Raw genomic sequence first — 12043 nt, 5'->3', positions numbered from 1 at the left:
CCCCCCCCCCCCCCTCCAAAGCCTTGTTAATTTTTAATGGTTTTTTTTTTTTTTGTGTGTTTTTTAATTATTCATAGAAAATAAGTTAACTGCATTAATATAAAGAAAAGGATAATACATCATGAGATAACACATATTCAATCTAAGTTATAAAATCAGTCTATCAAAAAAAAAAAAAGGTTATAAAATCAGCAATTCTTAAAGCATGTTTTGCTAGTAATTATTTAAGGTTTAAATGTTAGAATAAATATTAATTATTTAAGTTAGATAACACGTTAAGGAATATTAAATACTTTAATAATTAGTTGTTATATTTGTTTTTTTATAAAGAAAAAGTAGGGGTTTATTTTGTAGCAGTCAATTGGTAAGTTGCGTGTGAACAAATTATTTGATGTAGGTCGTTTGTGTCTCTTTTCTCTTAATACTAGCGGATATTCGGCACGATCCGCGTGTACATCATTAGTTTATTTTGAAAATTATAACACAAAAGTATTGTTAACTTGCACTCTTAGATAGTGATTGGTTGGGGTACTAGTAATGTGTGTCCTTAGGAGAGAGGTAAAGAAGAAAATATCATTGTTAATGATTCATTGACTCACTACACAAATTCATTTGGTTGTGTGTGTTTTTTGGATATATTCATACGGTTTAATTTTATTTATTTTTGAATGTATAAACACATTATTTAATAAAGTGTTATTTGATATTAACCATTGTCTTTAGGGCATTTGATAATAAAAGCTTATATGATATTGATTTGTTAGGCTCACCCATGCATGCATCATTGGTTCAAGTATCATGCCCATTCAATGCATGACTCAATTCAAAATTATATGGAAATAAATTGAAACATATTAATAGATAGTGCTTGTGGGGCATGGGAAGCAAGGGTGAGGGTTCAAGTCTTCAAAATCTCACCCATGCATGCATTATGTCAGGATTGGTTCAAGTATCATGCACATTCAATGCATGACTTAATTAAAAATTATATGGAAATAAATTGAAACATATTAACAGTTAGTGCTTGTGAGGCGTGGGGAGTAAGGGCCGGGATTCAAGTCTCCAAAAAGAAGTTTCACACACACATATATGCTTAAATTATGCTAGAATAGAATTTCTATTTTGTATATATATATATATATATATATATAGAAAAGAAACAGCCAATGTGTAATATATTAAGTCATTTTGTGCAAGTATGGTATGTAAATTTTATTATGATTAAAATTAAAATAAATATTAATTTTATTTTAAATTGCTTGAAACTTTTGGTAATAGATTTTCAATTGAAGTAGAATTTTAAATTTCTTAGAATTTTGATAATTGAGTTTTATATCGAGTAAACTATTGGTAATAGATTTCATTTACAGCAAACTATCTTAATAATTAAAATGAAAAAAACCACTTGGGGCAACCACATATTATAGGACCTAACTTCTTTTTATAGTAAATGATAGGATGTTAACTTATTCGGTTCACTCACACATACATTATGGCGGGAATGGTTCAATGAGTATCCTATAGTGTGTGAAAAAAAAAAAAAAAACTTATTTAAAAAAAAAAAAAAGTTTTCACATATAGCAAAAATTAACAAAACAAATATGGCAAAACCGAAAAAAAGGGGTTAAAAAGTGTATGAAAAGATACGCTATTTAGTTTGAGCTCAAATGCCGTGCACAAGCCTCGCAAGACAGTATGTTACAACTTGAAACTAACTTCCATATCCAATAGCAAATTAATAAGCGATATTATCTTACTGTTGAAACTTAACTATATCTATGTTGTATTTGCTTAAACTTAAGTCTGTGTCTATTGAGAGAGAGAGAGAGGTCCCAAAAAGTTTTGCTTTGCCTGAGTTGTACCTATCAGACAAACAAAAAAGATGGTCTTCACTTTGAAGTTGTAACGTCAACTTGGTGTGCACTGTGCAGGGTTTATAATGATTAGGCACATGTGTTTGTTTCATACGTGATTCTGATTCTCAGTTCACATCCTAATTTTGTCTGCATTAGATTAGAATGAGTATGAGGCTTGCGAAAAGGCTGCAAGAAGGAATGGCTTTTTTGCTATGACGTTGATTTTAATAAGATAATACCAAAACAAAGATAGGCTAGTGCCCAAACCCAAGATGAAAAAAGAGAGAAAAATAAAAGAAGCGATCTGGTTAAAACTAGTATGTGTTTAGTAGATTTTTTGGTTAAAACAAGTATGTGTTTTTCCCTGCAAGTCCTACATCCGGAAAGATTGATCATTAACCATTCTTGTTTAGTTGAAATTCTTGTCATGATTCCTCCCCCACCGGTTAAATAGTACCTGATCACTATTAAGGTGCTCGGTTTATAAATATAATTATGGGTCCGGTTAACGAGTGTCCTAATGCATTTGTTAAGATTAAATTTTATAATGAAATCGATTGGATTTTTACGGGATTTGAGCCATTTTCAGTTTCAATGAATATTTGTTTATTAGCTTTTGTTTCTTCTTAATGCAGATGGAGTTTGTTTTTAACCCCTTAATGAGTGCACAAGGACTCCCAATGACATACCTCATAATCAAATTGTTTGTTTGGGTTTAAAATTGAGAGACGTGGGTTACTTGATGCCATATTGGTATGTGGTACATATATATGTTCTTCAATTGTGACACACATATGATCCATAATAATGGGTTTTGAGACTTTTTGAGTTTTGGCCCAGCTGCCTTAATTTTCCACTACCATTTAAAGCATTAAGTGTATGTGGAATGGGACTCATCTTAATATCACAAGACACAAAATCAAAAGCACTGTCACACCTGAAAACCAGTTGTTGAATTTGTTTGATGACCACTAATTTGATCATGGATGATTAAGCCAGTTAGTGGTCACTGATTTGATCATGTATGAGTTTAATACTTCTTGAACAATGTGACCAGTTGATTAAGATTTTTCTTACGGCAAAATGGCGTTCCTCTCTTAATGCAAGTGATTGTGAGATAGTTAATGTCTCTCTTAGCAAACTCATGTGGGAGAGCATAAGATTCTGCCAAGGGATACATTCCTTGAGACTCTCATTTAGGCATCCACCTAATCAAAGTTTGCATTTATGTTTAGTTCACTGAATATTGTTTTAATGGAGTAAACATACACACACATAAAGTATTTTACATGTTTTTTATAATAAAAATATTTACATAAAAAAGCGAAAACCTCATGTGGGAGATTATGTAGTTCTATGTGGTGCTTTGTTAGAGTAAGTTTTCATTTGTCTTTCCACCTCACCTTCTTTACATATTTTGGATCATAATAAAATTCTATCAGTAAGATATTACTATTTTCACTAAGTATTTAACCTACCACTATCATATTTCAATAACATAAATGTGACATTATAAATTTTCTATGATATTTCAATAAGCCAGCTAAACATTAACATGATATTACAAAAAATTTATACTAACTCCAATGCATTAAAGAAACAAAAATTTGTGATTAATCAAACAATCAACTTATTAGTTACACCACATAATAACTAATTTCTAATTTATATGACATTTACTCTATAGCGTAAATTCTTCATCCCCTTAATTTTGTAATATATAATTAATTAAACAAAAACAATTCGACTTTATGTTATTACTTTAAACTATTTTGAATATTCTATATAATATTCTCATATAGCAGCTTACAACATTATCCATGCATTGTGTGGGCCTATTGCTAGTAATAATGAAAATTTGAATCATTCCAAGTCTATAAAAAAATGCTTATAACAATTGAAGGTGCCGCTATAAATTAGAGGAAACTTTACTTCTAAAATCACAAAGTAGAAGTGTTATAATATCGGTGTAAGGTTTTTTTTCTAAAAAGAAATATGAGTGTAATTATTCGTTATTTGTTAATGGTGACCATAGCCATATGTCTCGTCTCAGTTGAAAGTACTTTTTATGGGACTGCCACTTTCTACAGTCCTTATATCCGTGAGTATATTTATATGCAACAATTTTAGTTAATTGGTACATCTCATAGAATGTTACAGTTCAAAATGATTTTTTTCCCCCCAAACAATAGAATTTCATTCAGGTTGATGAAGAAAATATTAAAAGTCTAAGGAGAGACTGATGGTAGCATTAATGAAATGGTTGATACAATGAGTTGGGATAGTTTTTATTACATATTTGTGTGTATACATACTAGTGTATAATAAGTTTTACCCAAATGATTTTTGATCCATGTTCCCACAAGCTTCAAGAACATAGATATAACTGTTGCACAAAATTTCTAAGTTTATTGTTTTTTGGAATTTTAATTGAAATTAATTCACTTGTTTTAGTTGGGTCAATTCTTACAACATTAGAGTGATTGCAACGAGTTTGCTTTCCATGAAGTAATAAATAAATCAATTGAGAAACTCTCTATTAACTTAACACTTTGGTTAAATATATATTATAGAATTTAAATTATAAAAATTCTAACATTTGCTTTAATAATATTTTATTATTCATTGGCAGCCTCTGCATGCTTTGGAGATACAGACGAAGGTAGCTATGTAGCTGGAGTAGGTGATGAATTATGGGACAATGGGGCAGCATGCGGGCGACAATATAGTGTCATATGCACTGGGGCTACAAACGGTGGTGTGCCACAACCTTGCACAGGTGGGGCCGTCACTGTTAAAATCGTCGATTATAATCCAGGTGCTGCAACAATTATTAATCTCTCTCCACTCGCTTTCCTCACAATAGCTACTAACATTAATGCTGGATCAGTCTATGTTAACGTTGATCAGTAAGTCCAAATGACCAAACTTTATATTTCTTCTGCTTAAGGCATGCATAATTTGCGAGAAAAAGAACATAATAATTTATATATGGTTACTTTTGTATTTGCAGAGTCAGTTGAAGTTGACAATGCATGGCCTCTCATGATAAAATTTGGGGATATATAAGCAGTTGATCATGATGGAAACATATGTGTTTCAAGCCTGGGAAGTTATCATGATAAATATATTTAAATAAGCACCCCATGTGTTTTTCAAAATAATAATGAACTAGGAGAATCTTATGGAATGTATATTTCCTTATATTTGTGTGTATTTTCTTTTTTGGGAATCTTATAATAATTGTGTTATCAAGCTTGTATTATGCTATCCATATAAAGCATATATTATATTTTTAAATTGAAAATATCGTATTATATTCAAAATATATTAGAATGATAGTTAATCCATATCAGACAACCAATGAAATCATTACCAATTAATGTAAAATCTAATAAGTAAGACGTTTGTAAACTCATATTGAATGAATAAGCAAATAATTAGGATCAAAAAGAAAAATATGAACCAGAAAATCATAATAAAACTAGTTACAATAATGTTAGTAATATAGATACTTTGCCACAACTGTCTTACATGACAGACTGTAACTAACTATTTATTATTATCACATGGACCCAATATTTTTTTTACCACTCACAACCTGTCATATAAGATAGTTATGACAAAGTGCATGTGACTCTAGGCAATATTAGGTTTTTTTTTTTTTTTTTTTTTTTGTTAAGAAGTTAGTATTGGCTTTATTGTTGAAAAAAAAAAACAAAAAAGCATCATTTTTAGACTGGACAAAACTTAGGCATAATTCTTTATGTATAGTTACTTAGGTTCCTGGCTTAATTTTTTGACACCTGCGACTTAAAAAACGGATGTTAAAAGACCCATCTCTTTTTGTTTTCTTCCGTTAATTTTTTTTTTCAAGGTTCGGAGTGGCTGCTACACTTTTGCCACCGCCGCGGACTACAGCGAGATATTTGAGAGCTTCCACGCCTCATGCGCACTTCAATTCCAGTCTTGGATCTCCCGGCAGTCGACGAGGAAGGCTCTGAGGTCTTCTTCGATGTTCGGAGCTCCGGCTTCGACTACTCCGAGGTCTTCGGTGGTGGCGGCGGTGGTGGTGGACTATATTTCGCTGTCTCCTATGAGGACTTGCTTTTTGAATTGTCTAACGGTCAGGATTTCCATTCCTCTGAAGAAGATGAAGAAGCTTGGTATGATCAAAGTTCAAAGTTCTTAGATTTAAACTGAAGAAAGCTTCTGCTTTGTGCTTTCTTGCAGTCACAGGTCGGGGAAAAAAAAATTAACGAAAGAAAACAAAAAGAGATGGGTTTTTTAAAGTTTGTTTGCTAAGTAACAGATGTCAAAAAATTAAGAGGGAACCTAAGTAACTATACCTAAAGAACTGTATCTAAATTTTACCCGATAGGCTATTATCATTCACTATTGTCTATAGTTGCTGGGATTGGAATCATCATCATCACCATCACATCTAATCACTATCGTCTTTAGTAGGATTTTTGTTGTTGTTTGAAAATTTTCTATATACAGCATATTCGTTCAAAATGTTTGATCCAATCATTGTCACCATTGCCATGTTATTATCATCATTACATCTTTTAGTTTATCCTGTACACATAACACTTCAATAGCAAAACACCCCTGTTTGGCAGATTATAACAGTCTAATTTTATCATTTCTTATCTGAGAGATGTAACAAAAATTTTAAAATTATAATTGTAGATTGTGGTTGGCCTATGTACAAGATAGTAGGCTGAAATATTGTGAATTGGGAAATTATAGGTTTATGTTATACAATTAATGTAAATATTACATTGTAGACTAAAAATATATGTACAAAGCATCGTATACATTTGTTTAGTCTATATAGCATAAATCTTACATTGTTTTTATTTCTATTCATTATTTTATAAGAATTAGCGTGTAACCCATGCACTCATTAACTCTCTTGGCAGTGATTAAAAAACCTTAGTGGATACATGGCACAAAATTGACCCACAATTGAAATCTAATTTGGGATCTAAATGAAATTTCTCTCAGTTTTAGCTATATATATGTGGAAAAATCTCTCATGCATTAGGAGCATAAGACTTGCCTATGAAAGGTTGGTCTCATGCACTTGGCGCATGAGATACGTGTGGGGCCCACCTACCTGTGTGAGGCCCACCTACCTGTGTGAGGCAGGTTTCATGCGCCTGACGTATGAGAGGTTTTTCTATATATATATATATTTTTTTTTTTTGGCCCTGAGACATTTAAGAGCAATGATCGAGCCTATTTTTTAAAATTTTCTATCATTTTGGTCTTGAAGTGAAGATAGTGCATGGTCCAAAATGACAGCAAATTTTCAAATACAAGAACAAACAAGTAGACATTTGCATGTGACGGAAATAATATATACCACTCAAGAAGCCCCTACAAAAGAACAGAGGATAAATCATTTAAAAAATTAGGAGATACTAACAACCAGAAATAAGTAAGAAGATGTGATGTTTCTTACCAAGTTCCTGAGGTATTCTTAGCTTCATTTCTGCATTTGTTATTGAAATGAAAGGTTTAATCATGACACTGGTTTTTGAAAGTGAACAGCAACAAGAACAAAAAGTAACAGAAATTATCCATAAAATACTAATATATAACAATCAAATGTGAGTTACCTTGGTTTTCCTTGGAAGGCCGAAGGCATCATTAATTTCATCAGTGGTTGGCCTTTCAGTAAATATAGACAAGATCACATACTTCTCCTTTCCAGATGGTTCATCTACCCTCTTATACAATTCATAACGATATGGGTAAGACATCCTGAAACAATGAGGTGAGAATACTTTTAGGTATTGTTCATAGAAGTATTTTAGGTGATAAAATTTTGCAGCAGATTAATGTAGCACATCCATCTCTTCATTGGATTGTGTGTAACTCCTACTTAATCAATAAAATTAAAATAATGAATACCCAAATACAATTGGGATAGACATTGATGGTAAATCTAGGAACTGGAAGTCATTTTCAAAAATTGAGAACAAGAATATGGTTTTAAGCTTTGCTCCAATCATATAATGGTGTATGTACTTCCATTATATATCAAAATGTTAAAACAGGTCTTTTACCAAAAAGGAAACATTAAACTTTGTACTAATGCATCCAAATGTCTTGTGTTAAATCAGGTTTTGAGATTTTGAATAAAAAATTGTCCATATGACAGAGAAGAAAAAGAATCTTAACCATATGTGAGCAAAGACATGCCACACTACGAAAACAAGTTGGGAAAAGGATTTGCCAATTGAGCCACAAAGCTGTGACCTTCTATCTAGGGACTTGAAACAAGAACCATTGGGATAAGCCTAAGGCAAGTGAGAAAGAAGAGTGTGGTTTATTATAGTATATGATGCAATGGATCAGTACACAGATTTGAAAAAAAATGCAATCACTGGTACAATAGAACACAATTTTTTTGTCTTTTATGTAAAACTTCTCTTGTCCCAAGTGAATTTGGAAGAGAATCAGAATTTTTTGAAAAGTTTGTGATGCAATGGTTCAGTACACATTTGAAAAAGTGCAATCAGTGGTACGATAGAACACAATTTTGTCTTTTATGTAAAATTTCCTTTGTACATATGTTTATGGAAGAGAATTTTCATCTAGCTAACAGACTTCAATTCATATTATCTAGTATTCGCAGCATGGTTTTAAAAACCGACTGGGGGGTAAAACTGTTTTTGCCTCCAATTCTCGCTTCTTGGTTTAACCCGGTTTTGACCGGTTTAGTCGGTGTTAACTAGTTTTGAGTTTTTTCCTGAATGGATTGGTGCCTGGTTCGTTGAAACGGTTAGACCGGCTGGTCCAATCCGATTTTTAAAACCATGATTGGCCATGAAAGAGGTTATATTTCTATAATTATTAGATGTACACTTCTCTAGTTTTTCCAAGTTTGGCATTTCCATATTTTTGTAAACCCTATGGATGGGAATTCCCTTGCTTTATGATGGACTTTTTGTCAATCTCATGATAAATGAGGTTTCTTTGAACTTCAAATAATTGGAGCAAGGAAATACCATCTTTTTTCTAAGACAAAGGCTATTAGTTACTCCTTCCATCGCATTTTGTTTGTCTATTCTTAGAATATCCAACTTTTCAAGGGACGTTGTGACACAAGACAATAAACTCTAAAGGAGAAAACTTTTGTTTGGGAAATAAAAGAAGAATAAAAAATGGGATAGAACCTAGGAATCAGCACCTAGGGTATGTTAGGAATAAACACCAAGTAATGAAAAAAATAAAAATTGCAACAGTCAATCTTGGGCATCTACATCCCAATTTGGATTCCCCTAGCAGGTGTAAGTGATTCTGTTTTTTGGTGCTAAGGCTATAAAAGATCTTATAATACTTATAATTACATAAAAGTTTCGTTGAATTATCAGCTATGCTTTCTCTTATCAATCAGTCACTCTATCAACGTCATTTAGATTAAAACCTCTAAATTTAGGAGAATTTAAGGTGGTTTTTTTTCCCCATTAAGGTTTGACTTTGGTTTTTCCACATTTAAATTTTTCTACCAATAGAAATTAAAATATTGTTTCTTTGTATCCACAAAAGTGCACTTTGTAGGGAATTAACAGGAAATTCCCAACCTGTGAGAAACAAAAAATTAGAGAAAACACATGCTAAAGAAAATAATCACACTCAGAAGACAATATTTACGTGGTTTGACAATTTGCCTATGTCTACGGAGTTGCAGAGATTTCACTATTATCAGGGAAAAATACAAAGTGTGGCAATACAGTTTTTCTTTCTCTTAAAAACTATAACAACCCAAACCCTAATCACCGAAACTACGTTTTCTATAACCTGCGCACAGGATTCACAATGGGCTACAAAACGGGCCAAATTTTTTTCCCAGGGCCTCAGACCCCCAGGAGGCTTGTCCATGAGCGCTACGGCTTAGGCTTGTCGTCCCAAGCCTTCACTCCACGAACTAAGCCTTAGAAAATCTCCCATTAAAAACCATTCATCATTTTTCGAGTCGGGTCAGGTCGTCAACCGAATCAAACATAACTAGGCTCCATAAAGCCCAACACACTTCTACTAAAGAAAACAAAAGTGGGGCTAAAAAGGTTGTATTAGTTTCTATCATTTCAAAGGTTGCATTTAAATAGGTCTTTATTATGCTATTGTCTCTGATTGGACAACAATCACCCATTTAGCACACCAAAGAATCCATTTTGTTCCTATTTTATATACCTTTGTAGTTGGCATGTTCAAGATGGACAACATTTGAGAGGATTACCATATGTGCTATAGTTTTTGTAGGTGAATGATGATGGCTCAATTCATCTAAGTGAAACAGAGCTGGCACTTACAAATGCATTAGGGCTAGAATACGTCTTTGCTCACTAAGTGAGCATTTGGGTTAGGATTAAAAATTAAAATTATTTCACTATTCAGCTTATTTTTGCTACTATTCAGCTTATTTTTGCTACTATTCATGGACCCTACTATACTATTTCAACTAACTTTTACCTTTATCTACAGTACTTTCAGCAATAATTTTTCAATTTCAGCAAAATAAGCAATATCCAAACACATCCTAAATGTTTTTTTGGTTAATGAGTTCTGGGACTTTATTTTCTACTATGGAGAATTTTGGACATTCAACATTGTTATTGACCTGACTTTATATCGCACAATTGTCATTTTTGTTTTTTGAAGTGACTATCATTATTACAACAAAGCCTTTGATAAACATATTAACTATTGTATTTTATTGCATTATTATGTCAAATTGATAGTATTTTAAAAATGTAAAATGCTCCCGCATTGTACTGGTTAAATGTTAGTATATATAAAAGTAGAGATCTCATATGGGAGAGCATGAGGTTGTGCCAAGTGGCATATTACTTGAAACTCTCTCATTTAGGCTTTCACCTCATCAGAGTTTGCATTATGTTTAGTTCATTGAATGTGTTAATGGCGTAAATACACATATTAATAATCTATAGGTGTGCATTACATATATGTGTGTGTATATTTTATGTTTTTTTTCTCTAAAATTATATAAGAAAGAAAAAATCTCATATGGGAAATTATGCAATTCTGCCATGTGGTGCTTTGTTAGAGTAATTTTTCTTTTAACTTTCCACCTCACCCTCTTTATATATTTTGGATTATAATAAAATTCTATTAGTAGGATATTACTATTTTCACTAATTGTTTAACCTACCACAATCATACTTCAATAACATAAACATGAAATTATAAATTTTCTATGAAATTTCCATAAGCCAACTAAACATTAACATGATACTACAGAAAATTTTATACCAACTCCAATGCATTAAAGAAACAAAAACTATGATTAAAAAAAAATCAACTTAATAGTTACGCCACATAATAACTAATTTCTAATTTTTATGACATTTACTCTATAGCCTAAATTCTTCATTCCCTAAATTTTTTATTACATCATTAATTAAACAAAAACAACACTAGTTCAAGTTATTACTTTCAAATATTTTGAATATTTTATATAATCTTCTCATATAGCAGCTTACAATATTATCCATGTATCGCACGGGCCCATTGCTAGTAATAATGAAAATTTGAATCATTCCACAATTGAAGATGCCGCTATAAATTGGGAGAAACTCTACTTCTTGAAATCACAAAGTAGAAGTGCTACAATATTGGTGCAGAGTTTATTCTAAAAAGAAATATGGGTGTAATTATTCATTATTTGTTAATGGTGACCATAGCCATATGTCTCACCTTAGTTGAAAGTATTTATTCTGGGGTTGCCACTTTCTACAGTCCTTTTGTTAGTGAGTATATTTATAAGCAACAATTTTAGTTAATTGGTACATCTCATAGAATATTACAGTTCAAAATGGTTTCCCCCTATTACAAGTATAAGGAGAGGCCGATGGTAAGCATTGATGAAATGGTCAATACAAATTGGGGTAGTGTTTATTACATACTTGTGCGTATACATACTAGTGTGTAATAAGTTTTACCCAAATGATTTTTCGATCCATGTTGCCACAAACTTCAAGACATAGATATAACTGTTACATGAACTTGCTAAGTTTATTGTTTTTCAAAATTTTAATTAAAATTAATTCGCTTGTTTTAGTTGGGTCAATTATTACAACATTAAAGTGGTTGCAATGAGTTTGCTTCCCATGAAATTATAAATAAATCATTTGAGAAACTCTCTATTA

The 12043-nt window shown here is 31.8% G+C and overlaps 1 protein-coding gene across 1 annotated transcript; it reads left to right on the top strand.

Moving 5' to 3' along the window:
* The first annotated feature begins 3804 nt into the window (after positions 1 to 3804).
* LOC126715532 (EG45-like domain containing protein) lies at positions 3805 to 5115 on the top strand. Its single transcript, XM_050416172.1, has 3 exons — positions 3805 to 3957; positions 4489 to 4765; positions 4870 to 5115. The coding sequence occupies exons 1-3, from the start codon at positions 3852 to 3854 to the stop codon at positions 4877 to 4879; spliced, it is 393 nt and encodes a 130-aa protein (XP_050272129.1). The 5' UTR covers positions 3805 to 3851; the 3' UTR covers positions 4880 to 5115.
* Positions 5116 to 12043: the final 6928 nt, after the last annotated feature.

This window comes from Quercus robur, chromosome 2, assembly GCF_932294415.1.
Source record: "Quercus robur chromosome 2, dhQueRobu3.1, whole genome shotgun sequence".
In the NCBI taxonomy this organism is placed as follows: Eukaryota; Viridiplantae; Streptophyta; class Magnoliopsida; order Fagales; family Fagaceae; genus Quercus; species Quercus robur.
Note: the sequence above shows the minus strand (reverse complement) of the source record. Positions and strands in the feature narration are given on the sequence as shown.

What these genes read in the sequence shown, in the direction of transcription:
- LOC126715532 (XM_050416172.1), top strand. Translation starts at nt 3,852, where the DNA reads ATGAGTGTAATTATTCGTTATTTGTTAATGGTGACCATAGCCATATGT. An exon ending in TTTCTACAGTCCTTATATCC is followed by an intron (nt 3,958 to 4,488) that starts GTGAGTATATTT and finishes ATTCATTGGCAG; the next exon opens with CCTCTGCATGCTTTGGAGAT.